Source organism: Mesitornis unicolor, unplaced genomic scaffold, assembly GCF_000695765.1.
Source record: "Mesitornis unicolor isolate BGI_N332 unplaced genomic scaffold, ASM69576v1 scaffold15066, whole genome shotgun sequence".
Taxonomy (NCBI): domain Eukaryota; kingdom Metazoa; phylum Chordata; class Aves; order Mesitornithiformes; family Mesitornithidae; genus Mesitornis; species Mesitornis unicolor.
Window position 1 is genome coordinate 53129 of NW_010190415.1, and position 23645 is coordinate 76773.

At 37.3% G+C, this 23645-nt stretch overlaps 1 protein-coding gene across 1 annotated transcript; it reads right to left on the reverse strand.

The window, feature by feature from the left end:
- Positions 1–10406: 10406 nt before the first annotated feature.
- CPSF2 (cleavage and polyadenylation specific factor 2, 100kDa) lies at positions 10407–22970 on the reverse strand. The gene is made up of 14 exons (XM_010186402.1): positions 22791–22970; positions 20883–21042; positions 20689–20794; positions 19051–19180; positions 18614–18729; positions 17871–18058; positions 17167–17457; positions 16235–16335; positions 15699–15899; positions 14912–15064; positions 14104–14329; positions 12022–12321; positions 10971–11105; positions 10407–10876 (listed from the first exon to the last, which is right to left on the reverse strand). Exons 1-14 carry the CDS (start codon positions 22937–22939, stop codon positions 10784–10786), a joined length of 2349 nt encoding a protein of 782 aa, XP_010184704.1. The 5' UTR covers positions 22940–22970; the 3' UTR covers positions 10407–10783.
- Between the last annotated feature and the right edge of the window lie 675 nt (positions 22971–23645).

The following is a 23645-nucleotide window of genomic DNA, read 5'->3' on the forward strand; positions in this document are numbered from 1 at the left end:
CTTCCAAGAGCAGCCATCCCCTCAGTGCGGTGGCCCCGCAGCACAGTGGCCCCTCTTGCTCAGCAAACATCAACGCTGATGGCCATGGGGTGCCCACATGGGTGGCGATGGCTGGTCCCAGCCAGGGCAGCCTGCAGTCCCTGCTGCACAACCACAGTCCATTGCCATGCAGTGAGAAGCTGCTCTGCATTGCACAGCTGAAGAGTGTTAGAAACAAACTATTAAAAAATCCCCAATAAACCTGATCTCAGTCTAGCCTTGTTCTTACACCACTGGGTAAGTCAATATACTGAAATTAGTATTAAAGCGCTAATACTTCAGTAGTCTGACATAAAATTGTGTAAAAACCCTCTCTCAATTTACTTCAATTTGTTTATGTGTTCTAGATTTGGAGTATTTCTCTGCCCCCCCTCCGTAATTTCCATTTGTTTTACCATATATTCCAAAAACGGGTTGGCTGTTACTATGCAAATTGTTTCATTTCAAGTTCTTTTTATAGGTCTTTTTGTTTCAAAGGCTTGCTTAACTTGCTAAGGAACTCATGCTTTAAAAAATATACTGAAAACAAATTAACGTTTTCTGCAGGAGGTTTCAAATATCTGTACAAAGGGGATTTTAAAAAGAAAAAAATTAATTACACTTTTAAGTGGAGTATCAGAAGTGAGGCTTTTTAAGTTACTTGAAGATTGTTCAGACACAGAATGCAATTTCAAACAAGAGTATGTACTTTCCCCAAGAGAGACTTGATTTTGGCCACGCAAACATCCTGCTTTTCCAAAGAAGCTTCTTTATGACCACCACTGATGTCCCCCTTTGGCCTTCAAAGCCCCAGCCTCAGACCACCACTGAGACACAACACGCGCCCTGAGCCCACAAGCACAAGTTTGCATTACGGGGCTGTACATCCTGTGGTGCAGAACCCAAAACTGAGGGGATGAACATGGCAGGCAAGACATCACCCTTGGACACGGCAGATGGACAAATGAGTTGGGTTTGTATGACCAAGGATTGGTCTTCACTGGCATTAGCCACACTAGTTTTTATTTCTGATCAACTGTAGAGTTGGTATCACAACTGCATTTATTTTTTTCCCCAAATCAAAATTACTTGCACTTGCAGTCATTTATATTGAGATTTCTTTTCGAACACAGAAAAGCACAGAGGAGGTGTTTGCACTGAAATTCTTCAGTTACTTTCATCTGACTGTAGCAAGAGAATACACGTCTCATCTCTGAACTACAGTGCCTTCTACCCTACTCTTTAATGATGTGGCAAGCAGTAACCAGCAAAGGGGATTCTGAAATGAGTTATTTCTACAGCTACTGGATATGATGAAAAGCAGTCCAAAAAATCTAGAACCTCCTTGACATTTTATCATTCAAGGCAGCAAAAGAAGATTGCACATTATCAGTAGGAATGCAATGCTCTGAAAAGACAGAGTTGCACAGTTCTGCACATCAAATTTCACCAGAACTCATGGAAAACAGGACAAGTTTCTTCCTCAGTTGCGGTCTTCTAGGAGTAAAAGACTTTATGCTTCAAACACTGCAGTCTTTATAACTTCTACAGTTTTTGTGACTAGGTATTTGGGATGTTTATTCCATAGATTGGACTAGTTTAATCCAAGATTAAAGAAGCAGCAGCAGTGCAGAAGCAGACAACTTCAATTAGCCTAATATCCTATTTCTTGACTGAAGAATTCAAATCTAGAACAGCCTTGCCCTATACAGGCATCCACACATCCCCAGACAACGGCAACTCCTCTCTCAATAAACAGGCAATACGCTACAAGTGCTATGAGATAACTCCCAGGCTTTCTGAGCTACTAAGACTCTACATCCTAATTCAGGCTTCATTTCAGAACCACTCCTTCCATGGGCTGAAAAGCCAAGAAAAGTGGAAACAACAAAGCATTGCTAAAATTAAGTAAAAGAGTCCACAGAAAGACAAAGAGCAGAGCTGCTGAGCATCCCAAAGGAACCAAAGGTGTCTGAAAAAAGAAATGTCTAGAACTGTAAACTGGAGTCAGAAAGTCAGGCACACTGCTTTAAGGTACTCTTCCCTCGAGCTCAGTCCCCCTACTAAAAAGACACAAAACAAAACAAAACCCAAGCCATCCAGCCACTGTATCCATGAGCGAACAGAGACTCCTAAGGGGATGAAATGCACAAGGAACTCCGGAGACCCGGTGCAAAAACCCAGTTGATACCACGGGAAGACCTCAGGCTCTCATCCTCCGGTTTTCATAGGGAACAGGAGGCTCCTAATCTGAAAGATCTGCCAATAAAACTCCAGTGTCCTTCCCAAATCTTAAACTCATGTCTAATCCTATGGGAACAGTTGACAAGACATCCATAACTCTCTCAAGCAAAGCAGAATATCTCCTTAGAAAAGTCATCACAGTTTTGGTTATTTCTCCTTACCTTCCACCTTGTCTAAAGTCCTTTCCTAACTCCATCTATAGCTTATTTCCAACTCAAGAATACCAAGGCAGAGATCCCTCCCCAGCCTCAAGAAAATGGTTAGTTTCTTTAGACAGCTCAACTTTAAAGAGAAAGTATTCCCCCCATAGCTAGAAGGGTATTTTTAGAGCCATTTCAAAATTGGTAGAGGACATGTTCTGACAAGCAAAGGAAAATTCCATTCACAGATGAAAGAAAGAACTGTATAATTTGGAAGCTATTTCTTTCTTACACAACAATCAGCTGAATTGTCCTGCAAACGTAGGAGTAAAATTAGCACAAGTGTGAAGCACTCAAGTTCTGTACTCTTAGGTATATAACTATTGACTCTTGTACATACAGCTCACCCAATGCAGTCTCTAGCTGGTTTTCACATCATGCACACACTCATTAAAAAATAAGGTTCAATTTTGTATTAAAAACCAATTGTGTAGATTACCTATTTCTGTACATCAGCTCAAAGGCACTCATTTCTTAGATATAAATAGCAGCAAGGCTACTAGTCCAAAGTTCAATCTTTCCAACAGGTTCTTTGAACACAAAGCTGATGACTTTATAAACTATATATTTTAATACCTCAATTACCAATGCAGAGTCTTTTTTTTTTCTTTAAAGCTAGCCTTTTACAGCAAGCTGTCTGCTATGACATAAAACTAATGCACATGTGAGATTAAGACCACACATCTTAACTGACCAGAGGTAATGCACTATATTGCAGGAAATAAGGTCATTAATACACAATGCCATGACTTTACGGCTTTGTCACAATAATTAAGTTGTTACAACAGTACAAACAGGCTACACAGAATGAACAACCAGGTGCACTTTTGCAGGATGAGGCTGTCATTTGGGTACTTTACAGCTATTGAGTTTGGAAGGCATGGACTACGTACATAATTTCTACTTTTTCCGGTTTAACATTTCTTGTTGTCTCCTCCATACAAGAACCAGAAGAATTTAACATAAGTTAAAATATCAACAGTACGCTCCTCCCAATCAGTAGAGCAGTAGTCTATGGGCTACTCAAATCACACTTTAAAAAGTCAAGAATTAATGAAAACAATGCCCAAAAGTAATTAAAATCTTAATTCACACAAGAAGAAAAGTAGTATTGTGGAAGAGAAACCAGCATGATGAAAAGTCACTACTGAATTTCTACGATGAATACGATGTTAACTATTCAAGCCATCAATACACAGAAACAGAAATGCTGCGCTGTAGAAGCGCTGCCATCGACTCGAAGAGGCAGCAGATTAGGATCATGGTTTGCAATACCAGAGTGTTTTTTGACTGCAACAGAAACTAAATTTAGACCTAGTTACATAAAAAATACTAATAGCCTTAACACTTTTAATCAGCATAAGAGGTTTATAGATACACAAATGATTTAAAGTCTGTTGACTAGTTTTATACTGCATTTGCAATATTGTGCATTAGTAAAATCAGGGAGATTATGAAAGAAATACTGAAGCATAATAAAATTACATAAAACATGAAATGCAGGCTATACAAAGAGTGACTCCAAACTTTGATACCAATAGAAATTTTACCAGAATACACCAAGAGCATAATTTCTCAATAGATTCCTGCAGCATGGGGGTAACTACCCAGGTAATGCAGCACGAGTACCTGGCGGTTTCAGGAAACAGGTTGGACAGTTTCTAAATGCAGTATGTACTTGTGTGATCCTACAGAGGGCAAAAAAATCACACACTTACCATCTCCATACTGTTGCATACTGCTGATCTGTGGCTAGCACAACAGCACAGAGCAATCTGGCAGGCTTTCAAATGCCAAGTCTGGCGTGGCAACGGGCAATATGCTCTGCCAGCTGTGCAGCTCCTTCAGGAGCTGCAAAATGAAAAAAAAACAAAAAAAAGTAATTCCCTGGTGATTTTTAAGGAGAGTTCATTATTATGGCTTGCAGAGCACCTGTCAAAAATTTAGGAAGCACTGAACACATCATGCTCAGGGTTTTGTCTCCATAGCTGCTGAACAGGTTCCCTGAAAACAACAGAAGACACAACAATATTGTCCTAGTACAAATAATTACTTGGATCAGCTACAGCTGTTGCCCCAGGCATGTGGTAAAATTGCAAAATGTCCCATCTCCCACTTTTTGAGATGTAATCTCAATTTTCAGGTTCACATATTGAAGCATATGCAAGACCAGTTAGCTAAATGTAGGTATTTTTAAAATTATTTGAATAGTTCATTGCACAATGTCATCAGAAAGGATTCCTTAAAAGCCAGTTTCCCTCACTGTGTACTAGCAGATACAAAAACTAAACGGCTGACAGTCCCTCTGAGTTTTAATGTTGGCGAGGTTCTACCTACATTCCATTTATTTTCTTTCAAGGATCTTTCAAAATTCCTCTTGGACAATTTTTCTATACAGTTTGAGTGTTACTACTGATAAAGACATATAACCTACCCCCTTCAGAATTATTTCTGAGAAACACTGGTAGTAAGAGCTGAGATGAGCATACTGTAAACCTTATCCACATGGATTTAAAAAAAAAAATACTAACTTTGAGGCAGTTACCGTAAAACATACCTGAAGGCAAGTGTTATCACTGATACCTGGCCACTCGCTTCTGAAGCCAATTGTTCTTTCTACAAAAATATAAAGATCTGGAAAGGAGGCAGTACTTTCTCCAGATTAGATTAACTGCAATGGTTTTACATAAAACTACAACTTTTAAAAACCCCAATAAAAGGCAAGCTTTCAACTGCCAACCTAGTAATAATTTTTTTCTTCGCAGGGACTCATTCTCAGTGATCTAAGCTGCCTCACTCCAGATTATAGAGTTCTCGTTCCAATTTACACAGCTGTAGAGCAGTCAGGAAAAGGACAGTGCTCTTACCACAACATTATGGTTTGGAACTGGTGAGACAACTAAACCGGACTCCTTACAGTCAAGGCAACGGAGTAAAGTGATAACTCTAAAACTGTATCCACGAAACCACCAGCTTGAGAAACTCATCACTCCAAGTGTTGTTGCTTAACAATTGTGTTGATAAGAGATCATTCTTCATAACTGACACCTAGATATTCCTATAGACCGATTAGCCGCAAAGAAAGGAAAAAATAATTTTAGTTGTATCTAAAAAAGAAAAATCCTTTAATGCACTGCAGATGGAATAGTTACTTAGCTGCAAAGTTTCTGACATTGTTACTTGACATGAAATATTAGGCTTTATTTTATAAATCTTGAATACCAGTAAAGGCACCGTAGCCACTACCATATGATGAACTCTCTCCACTGATTTCCCTATGTAATTTTCCAAAGTAAATTTTATGAAAACTGATATCAGCCTCAGGCTGAGTTGGACAGAAAGTTTGTGGTTTGGTTTTGTGGTTTTTTTAACTAAAATTACCATAATTGCAAATTTCTTTAGAACCGTTTGTCAAAACTACCTTTTAGAGAAGTCTTTAGCACTTCCGAAAAACTGCACTGAAAAAGAGAAATATTGAAGAAAAGCCTACACAACTGAAATAATGCACTTGCTTGTTATCAAAACATGCAAATACCAGATTGTGGTTACAAGCGACACTTGCTGGCAGATGCTCATCTCATTGTCACTCAGCTGCTGAATGGCAGATCCAGCCTGCATCACCTAAGAGGATTATTCAACAACAGGTACGTAGGTTAATACTGCTTCAAGCTCATGTACAGAGCCCAGATCCTAAGATGGTAGAGAAGCCTTTCGTGGTTGTGGGTGTCAATGAGCCTGACACACAACTAAGCACTACTGGCTCTATCCAGCAGAGGGAAGCAGCAAAAAGAGAGCTCTGTTTGCTGGTTTATCATTTTAACAATCACTAAATAGAATAAGTTACTGCCTAAAGAAATATATTCAGAAAAGGCATCCACAGCCAAACTCCTGACAGGCAGATTTGTTCGTTTCTCCACATTGACTAAGACCATGTAAAAATGGGACATTTTATTACACAGACATGTTCCCACCCATGCCCACCTCCCCACCAGGATGATATACACAAGACAGGGTGGTCAGCACATCCCAGCTTCTTCAGAACAGTTTCACTTTCTATGGATCCTTCTTTTCCAGGAAAACAGCTACAGGGCTTCTTGGAAGTTCTAGTCAAAAATGCAGTCGTTTTTTACTTTGTATCACAGTGGTAATCTATACTATACCAAGGAGAGTAAAATTTAAAGTGCACTGCATGAAACAATCTAGTTCTCCTCTACCTTTGTATCTTCCATATTTATCAAACTTCCACACACTCACTACATGTATGAAAACATACCTGTCAATTTACAGATATTTTAACTGCTACGTCTATATTCCTCTTCTACCACTGTGAGCAAGTGTTACTGGGCCAAAAGGAGAGATCAGTTCACTTCACCACTGAACTGCAACCCCTCTTCAGAATCCCTCTGCCAGAAACACTAAGACACCTTTTAGGACAAGGAATTCAGAGTTTTACTCAAGTAACTGAAGTAATTTAGATCAATCTGAATCAACATGCTCTTTCACCTCCATGGTCAAGCAGTTTGATGTACACTAACGCTTCACAACAGATACTGCTTATCATGCAGGGAGGATGCAATTTAGGCCATCCAAAACATTCAGTGAAAAATTTGCCCTGCTGGCAAACTTCACGGACAATGATTTTCTACAAAAGCTTGTGTTATTATAAAGGAAGCTTTCAACTTCACTGGCAGGAATAAAACTATGTTTTTTAAGACGAATAGTGCTCACATCAATTTGGCTAACTACCCTGTTCTGCCCTTGCAGGAAACAAGCCACGCGACAGGCTCCCAGCTACAAATAAATTCTAGTAATGCAAATTTTGATCTTTTTGTCACGTCTCTTTTCTAATCAGTAGGAAGATAAGACTTAAGACTGCTTAAAGTATTTTTTAAAATAAATTTCAACGAGCAATTTTAAATATTATTTTGATCTAGTTTTATTATCCTATTTTGAACTACCATCAGTTCCTTATTCAGTCTTCAGATCAAGACCACACATTCTGTTTACTGAATGCATTTCTTCATGAGATTTGACTGCAAGATCATCTTCCCCAGCACCACCCTTTTAAAACTATGAAAATATCTGCAAATACCATGTCATGCCTTATCAAAGAAATCTTTATTCTGCATAATGTAAGTGTTTTAGGGTACAACCACCTATAATAACTACTTTAAAGAGGGGAAGGGAGGGTTGGTGGGGTGTCTCTTTGCTTGTTTATTCCACATGAATAGTGTTTGACTGCAATTAAAAGCTAGTACAGATACAGGAGAACGCCTACATTTCCAAGCAAGTTTTACCAGCAAATAGATCTCAGATGTTCTGATCTCTGTTACTCTCACTGAATGCAGGGCATACTACCTTCCCATTAACAGCGTATTTTGAGAAGTGAATCTGGTTAAGTCTAAATATTGTTCAGGGAAGATTTTCAGCTTCACCTCACCTCCAGCACATACTGTCGAAGTAAAATGATTAAAAATGAGACTGTCACCCACATAGTTATTTACCTTCAGGGTAAAGCTATGTTTAGACAATGGGAACAGCTTAACAATTAATTCTATAATTATTTTTTGTTATTAATAGAGTTCTGCTTCTACATTCCCTTACATCTTCTTAAATACGTCTTCATATTCTCCTACACAGGCACCAGAAGAAGAGAATATAAAAGCTAGGATTTACCCACAAATACCACAGACTTTTGGGGTGGGCAAAGGCAAGTTTCTGCCTTTCTTGTGTCTCCACACCCCATTCGCTCTTCTCAGCTCAGTAACCTGAACTATCCAACACTCTTGGAAAGAAATATTGTTAAACGGTCAGTAATTCCCAAAACTAAGTTCAACTTGAAGTTAATATTCTTGCCCTCAAGAGCAATAAAGCAAAGAGTAAAAAATGGTACTCTTTATCAAATTTTTACTGCTAATGAAGAAAATTAATAAGTCCAAAAATACAACTTACAGTCCATGGCAGCACTGACATATTGTGGAGGTAAGGGGGAACAAATCTTTCATTTCAGAGACAAGCAAGAACCAGATTAGTAACTCCGAGAATTACACAGAGAAGTCCAATTATTGTTTAAAGTGAATCACAGTGAAGAACAAGAAGAAAATAGGAAAAAACAATGATCTATCAGAGATAGATCTGTCTGCTAGCAGACAGTAAAATCCATGGGAATTTGCTTCATTTCCACACTGCTTACAAGTAATGAATGCACAGCCCAGGAGCACACCTGCCCCACAGCGCAGCTGCAGCCTGTGATAGGCTGTTTTGCTCATACTTGAGTCTATTTCTTAGCAATAGCACTAATTTGGGGTTCTCTTCTTCACTAGAACACAAGAATTGAGTGAAAGATAACACTAAAATTTTGCTAAACTTAGCTGAATTTGAACCAATAGGTTAAAAAACCCAAAACTGATAGAAAAGTTTATGATCACACTTGTCTTTATCTCTTTCTTAAAAACACAACTATTTTTAGTTTGGTTTGCTAGGGGTTTTTTTCTTTATTAGTATATTCTATGTGGGCACGTGTGATCTCTGCCCACCTTAAGCCCTCAAGTTCTAAGTCCCAAGGCCAACATGATTATGTACAAAGTAACTCACTTTATAAAAGTTCATTAGTATCAGCAACAATAGTAATACAATAGTATTCACCAACAAGCATCCAGTATCTTATAGATTTACATAGCATTGCTACAAAACAACTACAAAACCAGGGCATTTCTAGGAAGTTCTGGCTATCAATATAATGGAAAAGAAACATTTTTCTACACTGTTAAAAAAAAAAGCAGCATTGAGCCATTCAGTCATTCCTAGCAAAGATTTTCTTCGTGTAACAAAATACATTCTTACTTAGCACTAAATTTTCAAGGTTTTTTTTACATTTTCAGTATACAGCTCTAGCAGTTTGGTTTTTTTTTTAAAACATGGTCTTTAGTTCTAAGTTACTATTTTCAACAGAATAAATAGTCTATAGATCAGAGAGAAAACTAGCTGTCAAGAATGAACTGCAAAGTAAATTATCTTTCCATTCATAGCCCACAGGGCTGTTTTTTGCCACATTTTCAAAAGGATTTATTTAAACATACACACAGAGAACACATATTACATTGCTGTTGTATGTAAAAGCAAGCAAGCAACCTTCCACTGCCAAAGCTGGTGGCTCACATGTGGACAGGGTAAAAAGAATTAAGTAAATTCCAGAGAGGCCATTTGTTTGCTCAGGTTAATTTCTCAGAAATCAAGGTGCCCAGAACTGTGCTGATCTTCACCTAAAAAGTAAGGTCAATCCCTAGCATCAGCAGCTACAGGAAGTCTCGCTGTCAATTAGAATGAAAAAGGGGACAAAACATGCAACTACAATGAGACATGGCATTAAAGTGTCAAATACATCACATGAACTGAAATTCCTGGCTCATGGCACTCAACCAACAGCAGTGCATGGATAAAGGCTTTAGACTTTGCAAGTATGAAAGTCTAGCAAAAGCTAGAAGTTACAAATTCTCTTAAGTTTGTACAGACGTTACTCTGAAGCACACAGCTATTGGATTTTAAACTGCCTGACAAGATTATCCAGCCTTCTTAGAGTACCTTTCCAAAGTAATTTTGGAATTTTTATTTAGATCCTGCAGACTTAATACATTATATAGAATATGAAATGTTATTCCAGAACAAATGAGTAAGGTGGAGCAGATACAGTGTTAAGATGTAGCCAGATTTAACACCAGGGAAAAGTTTAGGTAGTCTAGTTTTAAATGGGTTATTAAAAATGTACTTTAACTAACCTTGATTTAAAAAAACCAAACCAAAACAAAACAAAAAACACAAAAGAGAGAGAGACTCAAGACTTTCCTCTAAATTTAAGTTACTAAAAAAACCCAAACAAAACAAAACCAACCCCCCCCCCAAATCAACCACACAAAACCCAAAAATAACAAAACCAAACAAACTCACAGCTCCCTATCTAATCTTATTTTATAACAGAAGAATGACTTTTATATATTTTGCACTCTTTGGCAGGGAATCTATGAAACCAAAACATGTCATGACAAACTGAACCTTTCCTGAGCAGGGTTCATTATCATAAAGTCATTTATGATGTGTTATGTGGGAGATGGCAAGTTGTAACAGTTTGAAAGTCAACAACATGGAATGTACCAACAGATTTATGAAGAACAACAGTAGCAGTTATTTACATGTTCAGGGTAGTTAATGGTTCTTTATGAATTAGGTTTCCCCGGTATAAATTAGAAAACTACAAAAAGTCAAAACTGGGAGAAATCTCCATTGTCTTTATAAGTTCAAGTAAAAACACCTTTGCAGCACTTTCCTTAGACAATAGCGTATTGCTCGTATAAAAGGTCTCTTATCCTATAGAAGTCCTGACAGAGACAGCCTTCCAATCCAATGCGCCCTGTTTCAGTCTGAAACAAAAGACAAGTTTCAATTTATTAACTTTACAAGAAACTTAATATTCTAAATGAAAATTATTTATCAAAGGGTTTAAAGAACACTTACCCTGCGAACAGCCACCAGGTTGTTGCACACAAGCACTCCTCCTACAAATTCAGCTTGTATACCTTCACGCAGGAGAACTTGCTTGAAGTCAGACAGCCTCGGCTCATTCATAAACACAGACTGATGTCCAAGAACCTTTAAACAACACACAATTTTAATACTTCTGCTACTTAATACCTTCCATTTTTTCCAAAGGACTATAAGACTACAAATGAGAAGACTGGTTCTATTTCTGTTCACCTGCAGGACACTTCCAGGACAAGAAGGTCTTATCTGTCAAGTAAAGGAAAAAGTTTCCCTCTTTGCTCACATATTGAAGACAAATAGAAAGCTGTCATTGAAGATCCCTCTTCCAAGACATGTTATGCCAGGGACAGAGCTGCAATGCTGATCGATAAGTACTTAGATGACAGTTGTCATTAATCTGAATAGACTTTTAGAGTTGTCTCCACATTTATCTAGCTCCTAGAACAGGCTACATTTAGGACTGCACAACAGTGTCTTAAAATGCAATTCTAGGATTAGGAGGAATTCACTGAAAAGATAAAATAATATCTATTCACATGCAAAGTATTTTTATTTAAAAGTAAAGATAAATCTATAGAAAAGATTACTGAACTCTCAAATGACTACTATAGAGTAGCAGAGATGTATGAATTTCAGCGATCTGTATCTCAGGCATATGAAGTATTTTCTACAGCATAAACAAAACATAATAAAAACCAAGAGCAACTAAATGCCAACTGATTTCCAAATCTGGAAGTACTAACTACAAATATGAAACATGCTAACTAAAATCTTATCCTCACAAATAGATGGGAACTGTATGCTAGGCACTGTTAGTGCATGTAAGAGATACTCCTTGCTGAAAAGCATAAAATCTGAACAAAAACCAGTACTAGGTTTAACAAAGAGAAAACCAAACATGAAAATCCAGGTTCAGTTAGGCTTTCATTTGAGTAAGATCACAGTACCAACCTCTCAGCACTAGAAAATGGCAAATGAATACAGAACTCCTCAAAAAAAGTCCAGATCAGAGTAATTTCTCTACCTCATGAGGTGGCAGAGGTTCCAAAGTAGGAATGATCTCGCTCTCCTCACATATCTCCTTGTCATCGTCACCGAAGAGACTTTTCATGGCCTTCTGCTGTGCAATGACACTGGAGTCTGAAGAAGGCACATCCACTTGCATCTCTGAATCTTCATCTTCCCTCAGCTCCCCCTCTTCCAAAATAACTCCAGTATCCACTTTTGAAACCCGCATGTCCAGAACACCATCTATCCAAGCCAGCTCAGCATCCTTGGCTTTGCAGAACTGAAGGGAGCTGACAAGAGAATCTTTTAACCTGACCTGGGTTGCACAAAAATAAAAGTACTATTAGTTTGATGGAAAACACAGAAAGAGTTCTTTAAGCTTTAAAATTAGCGGTTTTCTTTTCACTCTCTCCACAGAGGTTTGATTCACATTCTTTTGGGAAGGCAAAGCAGGGAATCGGTATCACCAAGATAAGATGTTCTATTCTTTTCAAATATAATTTATCTAACACTTGTATCACTACTCAACTTAGAAAGCAGCACAGATCAATACCCTTTTTATCTTAAATAAAAAAAGAACCTAGGCAACTGCAAACTTGAGCTAAATTTACAGCAAGAGCAATCTCCTTCTAAGGAGAAACCATTTTTGTGACCAAGGAGTTCCCCAGTTGGCCTTAGTAAACTTAAGGCAAGTTTCTATAGATACATTTAGGTTACTGAACAGCAGTTCCAAATTTCAACCCTCAAAAAAAAAGAAATGTATTGTAAGAAGCGATGTTGTAAACATCAGATTCTGAAGTGATGAACACATTACCTTACCTTTAATTCCTCTTGTGCATTCCAGAATTTCAGCCCATTAAATAAAACCCTACTCTAAAAGAGTGTTATCCACGTGAGAACCTGCACGATCCCCACAGCGGAATCAAGGCTGCAGCTATATGAAGGATACTGCAACTAACTACCATACGCAGCACAAAGACACCAGGATCCTAATGCCCCACATCTATTAGTTTCTGAGTCAGCGTCTCTGCTGTACTTAATCTGTTCAGCAAGCTTCAAACAGAAAAGCAAAATAAAGCTATGCAGAAGACTGGATTTCCCCTTTTATATATTATATATCTATATAAATGAAATGTGAAGCAATTACAATTTTATTCAGATAAATATGTTGTGAAAAATTACAACTGTGTCATCTCTTACTCATTAGCAATCCTCATATAGCTTAAAAACAAAAAAACCCAAAATAACCAAATCCAAATGAACAACAACCAAAAAAACCACACACACAAAAAAAGCAACCAACCAAAAAAACCCAAAACCCCATCAACACCAAACCAACAAGCCAAACACAGAAAACACATTGTTTTATGACTGTCAGAACTGGATAATTTTTAATAACTGGAACTTTCCACTTCCTACATGGTAACAGACTTTTCTCTGGAAAGAAGCAGAAGTACCTCTCTCAACAATTCTACTGACATTTTTCTATTAGGGCAGGAGGAATGAAGGACTAATGCCTAAACTGCATGGGAGAGACTTTCCTCTGAACAACCTCAAAAGTTCAATTGGGGCCATACTCAATTTTCCACACACTTCACACTAATTACCCAAGCTTTCTTATTTAGAGCTTAACCATGAAAATTAAACGCAATATACTAACACAGTGCAACACATCAGCATAACCTCACTTTCCAAGAACCATCACATCAACTTTTCTGGGGGAGACAGGAGTGTCTTATTTATTCATTTTTAACATTACCTTGCTCCTAACTTTACATGCTCATTCTTAAATACTATGATTCTATTTAGGTAAAAAAGGACATGAATTGCAAGTCGTGTACAGTGATACCCTAAATATAGGCATTATAAATCTGTTAAGACTTAAATAAAGCAAACCCATGTTCCCATGAATGTTGTCTTTTGCGCTATAGATACAAACACACTGATCTCACATTTAAGTTTTTAAATACTTTGTATCAATAAGAAGAAGAATGCTAACCTATAAGACAGAAAAAAGCTACTGTCTTGATCACACAAAGCCCAGTGTACACATAGCGCAGTTCACAGTAGTTACACAACTTAAATTCCAGTACCTTACCTGGTAAATGTGAGTTTCGCTGGTTGCATCTACAGTTTCATGCAGTTTTGGCATGTAAACTTTAATATCTTTTCCACCAAAAGCTCTGCAACATTCTGCAAGGTCCTGACTGGCCTCAGGTGGTCCATGGACAATGACCAGTTGTCTTGGTTTCATTTGGTTAATTATTTTTTTAATTGAGTCCCCATCTGAGCGTCCTTCATAGTCAATGTATGTAACTCTGGCTCTAGTTTGAATTAAAAACCCAAGAATAGCATTTTTTAGTTTAAAAGATTTAACCTTTGTGTGCTCCAAAGTATTTTATTTTGAAATGGAAGATGTTTTGAAGTTATTCTACATTAGCAGAAGCTGTCAGCACAAGGTATATGATGGATCAGTAAAATACATCACTGTGAAATATTAGCTTGTATGTGTGTTTAACACTGCAAATTCCCAAAATACAGAGTTATCTAAAACATGAGATAAGCACATTTGAGTAAGTTCTTTTAACAAAATATGTATGCATTTGAATATCTATGCTAACATACTATTGTAACATTTGTTCTTCCTCTTTTACTTGTCTCCATCAAGAGACACGGGAACAAACTGTGAATTTCTTAAGAGTGGGAACCATAAGACTCTGTACTGTACTTCCAGAAAGAATAGTAAAATCCAGCTTTGATAGCTTGGGTGGAAAAAAAAAATAGAAAACAACCACCAAAAAGCAAGCCCTTTCCCACTTTCTTAATTCCAAGCCAGCCTTTTACCCAATTTGCACCATACCCAAGCCACCAATCTAGCAGAACTGACAGGAACAACAGTCACTCACTTAATTTCCATGGATTCTGTTGCAGAAATACATTTGGTAGGAACGTCTGACAAATCCTGGTCCATAGGCTCTTCTCCATTTGTCAAACCAGATTCTAATTTGCTTTTTTCTTCTTCTGTTGCTTGAAGTTCTGGAACTAGAAAATCCTCAGGTCTGAAGAACGAAAGACATTTTGCTTTTAACATAACATAAAAACAAACAGTTCTGGCTATTATTACTGATATATTTTATAACTGTTAGTACCAACAATTTTATTACACTTGCCTTCAATATTTCCACATTTGAACAAAGCTCATTTGTAAAATATTACCTTCCTATCTTACAAAAGGACTTTGCTATCTTGGGAAATCCTAGTAAAGTGAGGTTTTCTAGCAAGTATTCCTTGTGCAAATAGGACGAGTATTGCTAGTTTTTTCTAGGATTAACAATGTCTTTCCCCTCAATATAAATTTATCAAAATTATCTGTAATTTAAAGCAGAACAAAAGTCAGGTTAAAAAAAAAACAACAAATCTTCTCTCTTAGAAGATTAAAGGAAAGAAAAAAAAAGCCTAGAGTGGAAACATCCTAAGAGGTGTGAACACATGCCAAGGATCAGCACTCTGCAGCTTCAATCCCATCATAAGCTTCCCACAAGTCAGTGCAAACTGTCCTAACTGTTCAAAAGTTACTGCAGTTAGAAGAGTATGTGACTGTTTCAAAGGAGACAAAATGATGAATTTTATTTTTATTACTCCTATTTTTTATTTCATAGCTACTACATGTTAGTATGAATTACCACCACATACTTGATAATCTCGCCATATTCATCCCATTTAATTCTTTCTTCAGGGGCTGGAAACATTGGATAAGATTTCTTTGCCTGTTTGAAGAAGCTCCCTTTCCGGCTACCTTCACCTTTCATCATCAAATCATGTTTGGTCTTATGTACAGTTGGCTGATCAATATCTTCTTCAGCATCACTCTCATCACTGGAATCAATATCTGCCCTGAAATGACATTCAAAAAAACCCTGCACTTCCTTTTTTTCAATCAGGTTTAATATTACATAAACACACTGACTTGAAAAGAACAGTTGTTATAACACTGACCAAGGACAAGGGCAATTTATGCATCTGAGAAACACATGCAAACAGCACATGAAACTATGAACTATCATAACAGATTAAAGACAACCATTCCTAATTCCTCAGTACCCTCAGACAAGTCTATCAAAACTACGATTTTCCTTTATCCCTGTAAATGGTTAAAGCAGCAGAATGACCACACAAATATTTCAACTCTGACCATAACAGCAGAATGCAACAACAGACAATATACTTACTCTTTAGACTGTTCTAACTTCTTAGCTGCTTCTTTCTTTAGTTTCTCCTTTTCCAGGTATTCTTCAAGTTCCTTTCCTTCCAACTTGACACGTTTTCTCAACTGCAGGTAGAATTAAAATTACTATTATTGTGAGTAGCTGACATGATTTTAGTACTTTTCCAACACACTGCTGACAAGAACATTTATATTTAATTACCAAGGGCAAGTGTAACTTGCATGTCACATACAAAACAAGATTATGGAAACATGTGGCATCTTGGCATGGCAACATCATGACAATGTTAACAATTAGTAGACTAACAGAAAAGCATTTCTAAAAGTATTAAAATCAATTAGCTTTACAAATATTTCTATAGTAAGCAGACACAAATACTCTGAGATGAGCAGTGGGTTTTTTTAATTTTTGTGTCACTAATATTAAACCAGATAGAACCTGGCAAAGCTATACCAGCAGGCAAAATAATGGTAAGTTTTGTTTCTTGTTTTCTGAAAATCAAATCAGATTATAGGTCACTTGGAATAATACTGAATTCTAGTAATAGAATACCATCGTATTCTCCAGTAAGAATAATACGTCATATATTGTGATCTGCACATCAACTGCAAGCAGAATTTTTTCTATTATAACAAACCACAAAGGAAAGTCTTGTCTAAAGACAAATATTTAAAAGCAATTTCATGCTCATCTCTCTGGAGTATTAATTTTGCCACACCACCAAACAGCATTTTGCAGTTCCTAATACAAAATCTATTTTTATGTAGGTTTACCTACAATTTGTTAAACATCTAACATACTGATTTCAAATTTCCCTCTGCCACTAGAAGTGTTTTCAATAGACCAAAAAGGAAACTAAATTCGGTTTTGCTCATACTTCCTTAGATGGATCACAATTGAAAAACCTTTGAGATAATAATATAGACAACTCTTACCTCAATATCTATAACTTTTTCAGAAGGATTATCAATCAGGAATCGTGCTAATGTTCCAGGAGTAGTGCGATAAGTTAAAATTATAGAGTTTTTTGAATCCTGGCACCACTGAATGAAAAGATCTCGAGAAAATCCACACTCTAAGTCAGGTTGACTGGCAAGAACAACTTTTGGACTAGGCACTCGGGCCAGATCAGACAGACTATGACACAAGGAGAGATGGCGGAACTGAAAAGGATTGTTTCTCTTGTCCTCAAAGCACCTCATCAACTTGTCACTCATCCATTCAACCTGAAATAAGTATTGAGAAAAAGTTATCTATAAGAATACAAGTTCCACAATAATGTACAAACCTGATGGGAAGGACAAGATGCAATATGTACATTATTACATCAATGTTTCTCAGCAAGTGTAGAAATAACACTGAGCATAAACAACACAGAAATAAGTACTTTTAAGACTCCTTTTTTAACAGCTATAAACTATGCTAACAAGTCTTGTGACTGAGTATCAAGAAACATGCCCATAGTCATGACTGGACTCTGTGTTACTTGGTTGAACGATCTGAGACACAAACATGCACTACAGAATAAGGACAACACCCAGTATTTACCCAATTTTTACTGTTAAGAAGAAAAACAAAATGCTTTTGCATACTTGTTTCATTACCTGCCTCATAATTGCATTTTACATTCAAAACAAACCTGTGATTTAGAGAACTCCACTACATTGTAGCTGACGTTATTCAAAAGTGCTAGAGAGTAGACTCCTAATCCTGCATCTTTCGTTCTCCAGATCTGATCGAGAAGTTGAGCAAGTTCCAGAACTCTGCCTGCTGTATCCACTGCTATTAACACATTTCCATCCCCTCGTAATGTCTCCAAAACATTAGCTAAGAAGCAATAAAAACAAAACAAAAACCTACTTATTCTTTGAACCAAAATTAGAATGTTTGTGGCTTGTTGTTTGTTATATCACACTAGCAATCATAATCAAAAGCAAATTGAACACAGAAATAAATTAAACTTCAAAAGAGATCCAAAACCACATTTCCACCAAAATTAAAGGGAGCCTGAGTTTTCTTGGTAGCTCTGAAGATCTCACTGTCTTGATAACTACCCTTTTTTTCTTTTCCTTTTTTATTAAAAAAACCAAACAATAGTAAAATGGAGTTTAAAAAAGAATGTGCTGAGGAAGATCACTTAAAAATCCCTTAAGAAGAGATTAATTGATGCTGGGTAAAACACAGTTTGCAAATATGATTAATTGTTTTCAGGAAAATGTTTAGCCCACAGGGTCAGTTCCATCAGAGAAGAGTAATTAACATTATTTTAAATTTCAATAAAGGTTCTTAGTTTGGATGCTGATGAATTTCTCACAGAAAAACAATTTACAGTGGCTAATAAATCACATTACTGTTATGTTCAAGCCCAAACAGAATACGTACTCAGTAGCTGTTCATCCCTTTGCTTCCTCCTGGGTTGTACATAAGTAGCATTAAATGAATCTGTAATAAGCAATGAAGGCCTGCTCAACATTTCCAAGGAACATCCATTCAGATGGCTGTGGAAAAAAGGCAAAATCTCACTTTTCGCATTTCTATTTTATGACGAAAAAATAAGACAGCTAGCTTCCAGATGTTTGCACATACAGAAATCAAACTGCGCAGTAGCTAAGTATTTTCTGCTTTAAACTTACAAATAAATAACACTGAGTGGAATGAAGAAACCCAGAACTAATGCTTTTTCTATACTGATTAATCTGAATGCAAGTGAAATTAGTGCTCTTATTAGAGCTGGAAAGGCACATACCTCTTTATCACACACAAAATGATGCACAGCCAACACAACATCTAAGAAATATATATTGCTATGTTGAACTTACATCTCCCTCTTGTGGTTGAAATCAACTGCATAAACAATTTCTTCCTCTCCATCCTTGACAATCTTCCAAATTGTGCCCCCTATCATGTGGCCAGCTGGCAACGGTGTGATTGACAAACCATGTCCTTTGCCTACAAAAGTTTTCAGTGTTTTAGGTACATTACATGTATTGAAATCCATTACTCTGAATAAGAGATAGTAATTTTAAACAACTGAATGCCAAAGTTATTACTGGGGAAAAAAGACAAATGAAGCATGAAAAATCAGTAACACATCTGTCCTCCCCATCTAACCAGCAACTTCAAAAACTTTTCGCAATTCCTTTCTATTTTGCCTCCAGAAGAAGAAACTAAAGCAAAGGTTACTTCCTCCCTCCACCTCCCACCAGTACTCAGAGGCACTGCAGAGCTGCTGTAACTAGAGAGCTAAACAACAGTGTTCAACAAACATACGACATGAAAGCAAGTACACTGGTGAAAGGCAGATCCCTCTCTGGGGCAATACTAAATGTTTACTCTATCACTCACTGTCTAGGTACTTAGAAAAACACAAATAAATTACAGAAACTGAAAGAATTCCAGAATGACAAATACGCAAGTTAAACACCACCAGGAAAGATGTCCATGTGCTGCAGTCAGGGATGATGGACCTTTTCAGCACCTCATTTTTCTTTTTCTTTTTCTTTTTTTTTTTTTAAATGCACTGTTGCTCCTCATCATTGGTGCTAGCCCACATCTTTGTCAGAGTAAAACTAGATCATTCATGACTATTACTCACTGACTTTGCTGTATTCCACCAATTTGAGCAGAAGTGCACAGCTTTATTAATAAATACAGACATTATCTTCCTAAATGCATCCATCAAGTAATTTTGAGTCAACTTCATTAAATATGAAAATTACTTATAAGATGTAAAAGTTGGCAGCACAGACATAGCCTTGCTACAAAGACCTTGAAAAAGGGTCAGCAGCCTTTCAAGAGCAACATCCCATTTCTACTTTCCAAATTACAGACCAAGTATTTTGGCAAGCAGCATTCAGCAGCTGGGAAATACTGCAGCTCAGAGACAAGCTGCTGGTGGTCAGTCTGTATGTGTCTTTACTTAAAAACAGGGTTCCCATTTCATTCTGATATTTAAATTCAACAGGAGTGAAAAGCTGCTGATGCTCCAGACACCACGGTCCCTAGCAATAAGCTACAGTGGGTATCATTCAGAGTCAGTGAAGATTTCCCCATTAATTCATCCAAATGCTGTAACTTAATCTCTACAATCTATTCATTCTCTAGGAAAATTTCCTTTGTGCTACTGAAGAGCTCTTAGGCATCTGCCACTAGGCAGAAGTAAATGCTTTTGAGACATGAGCAAATTTCAAGGAAAGTTACAAAACCACAAGAGAGAAACAAATGTCTGAATATGCTTTGGCATGGTCTCCTCCTCCTTAAGTGGAAATTTTACACAATTCCATATACAAATACTGAGGCAAATGTTCAGTTGAGTGACACAGGGCTACTGAATTCAGTCCTGCAAAATGCACAGCATTCCAAAACTTACTCTCTTTAAAAAAAGTTACTTTAACTTAAAATTACTATGATGCCTTTCACTAACAGCCATTTATTGAAATATTGGTGACAACTTTTACCTTTCAAATTCACAATCTGAGAAAACTTCAGCTGTTGTATCTTATCAAAGGCTGCATCTACATCATCCAACGTAAAGAGTGTGAAATCTTCGGTATTATGGCGGGACTAAAACAAAAAAGTACAGAGCATTCAAGAACCTAAGCACTCTACCATATCAAAGATGCTGCACATGAAAGTATCAAACTAAATATACCTGGTAGAGATCGTACATAAACATCTGTCCCATCTTATATACAGGAATAGTTGCATAAATAGCACAATTCAATCCCATTTTTCCAACTGCATATGGAAGAGCACCAAGATGTAGAGGGTCAGGATGAGAAAGAAGAACAGCATCAACCTGGTGTACATGTCTACAAAAAGAGGGAAGACAGGAGTTGATGAAAACAGTTCTGTACGGCATTATAACACACAGAATCACACAGAACGTTAGGGATTGGAAGGGACCTCAAAAGCTCATCCAGTCCAATCCCCCTGCCGGAGCAGGAACACCCAGATGAGGTTGCACAGGAAGGCGTCCAGGCGGGTTTTGAATGTCTGCAGAGAAGGAGATTCCACAACCTCTCTGGGCAGCCTGGTCCAGTGCTCTGTCACCCTCACCGAGAAGAAGTTTCTTCTCAAATTTCAGTGGAACCTCCTGTGTTCCAGCTTGTGCCCTTCCTATTACAGCTATTTTGGGAATACATACACAGTTGAATGGCAAACAAGAAAACTTAAATCTTTCCAGGTGTAGAAAAAAGTTTTTTAAAACAATAATTAAAAGTCAAAGATATTTCCAAATCTCCAGTACTTAAACATGCAAGTGACTTCTGAAAACAATTTCAAGGTCTGGAGCACATAGGTTTCACATTAAATTATTTATTAGAAAGACCTTAATTTAATTTATACTTGGACACCAGAAAGTACATTAACCAAAAGAGGCAAAAATATTAACACTCCAGACATACTACAAATTGTTTATAAATCTGAAAAACTAAAACAGGCTACAATTTTTCTTCTGATGAGAAAGACCAAGTAACAAGACCAAAGACACAACAATCCTTAAATTGATAAGGATCAAATCAATATCTATTTCTTTAAAAACAGAAAAGGTCAAATATATAATTTAAGAAAAGTGCGTATAAATTTTGAGGTTTTATTAATTTTAAAAACAGAAGTCTTTTTCTTGCAAAGTGTTGCATAAAATAAGAACTCAGACTAAAAACTTACCACCCATCACAACTGAAAAACTTGAGGGCATAAAACATATGCAACAAGTGAAAAAACAAGCTGGGCTGAAAGCTTTTTGTTGCCTCACACAGTAACTGGAACACACATTCCTTTTGATGGCTGTATTAAAAAGAGGATTTTAACTAATTGCTTCTCAGATAAAACACTCTAAAAAATCTTGTAACTTATACTTAGTATATAATAATCCTCAGTTAAAAGACTTCAAACACTAAAAATGTGCCAATGCTAGAAAAGTGAATCTATAAAAATGGCATCACAAACCTTAGTTTCTTTCAGGAATTGCAATGTTCCAGTCCTAACCTTGTAACCAATGTTTGCATCAGCAAAACTCCTTGCTGTAAGCCTGCAGAACTTCAGTAATAAAGCCTAGACTGGTTTCTTTCTTTGCAGGTTGGGATAACTAACAGAAGCTGTTTTCCTGACTAAAAGTCTATTCAACTTGAAACATGAGGTGAGAGTTGAACCACTCTGTATTCAGCCTACAGAGACTAAGGATTTTTTCCTTTCAAACTTAGTTAACCATTCTAAGCTAGTTGAGAGCCAAGGTCAGTCTCCCATAAACTCTGCTCTGTGTCATGCTTATGAAAAAAAAACAAAACATGCAAGCCAAAACAAACACGGAACAGTTTGAGAATTACAGTTAACAGATGTAACTCATCAGACCCACGAGAAAAAAAACAAGAAGTTTTTACTAGAAGTGTTTCAGCAGTATAATTCCCTTCATAAAAACATACTTCAAACAAACAAAAGAACAATATTGAATTTAACATCGCCACACACAAACCACTGCATGGTATTTTGAAAACTCTCAGAAAAGGACAAGACCTATTTTAAAAAAAACCAACAGAAGTGTATGAACTGAACTACTTACTTCCTCAGAGAATCAATAATATCCATAGAAAAGTTCTCATCCCAGCCACAGTCCAAAAGAAAACGAAATTCATCTACTTGCAACAGATAGCAAAGGGCAGACTCCTCCTGCACCCCTGAAAGTGTTGTCAACTTGATAATCGATGTCATTTTCCTCTCCAAGTGTTTAACCTCCAAAAGAACTAATCTGAATGAGGGAAGAAAATGTTTTATTGAACAATCCAAAGGAAAAGTCTATTTATTTAGTTCTAACTTCATACATTTCTGAGAATACAGAATCACAGAACGGTTGGGTTTGGAAGGGACCTCTGGAGATCATCTAGTCCACCCCTCCTGTCAAAGTGGGTCCACCTACAGCAGGTTGCAGAGGATGGCATCCACCAGGTGGGTTTTTGATGTCTCCAAAGAAGGAGACTCCACAACCTCTCTGGGCAGCCTGGTCCAGTGCTCTGTCATTCCCAGTGTAAAAAAGTTTTTACTCATGTTGAGCTTTAACTTCCTGTGTTTCAGTTCGTGCCCGTCCCCCTTATCCTGTCACAGGGTACCACCATCATCTTGACATCCGTCCTTTAGATATTTGTAAGCACTGATAAGATTCCCGCTCAGTCTCCTCCAGGCTACAGGGTAACAGGATAACACGTGCAGCATAATAGTTGTGAATATTAACTTTTGATCATTGTAGGCCTTTTATTATTAGAAAGTAGGTTTTTATAATAAAAATTTTAAAAATCACTATGAGCAGCACAGTTACTGCAGCTCCCACCCCGGGGGGAAGATGGGGGCACCCGGAAACGGAGCCTCTAGGGCTGCGGGCCCTCAAGCCCGGCGATTGCCCGAGGTGGGGAGGGGGGGCCAG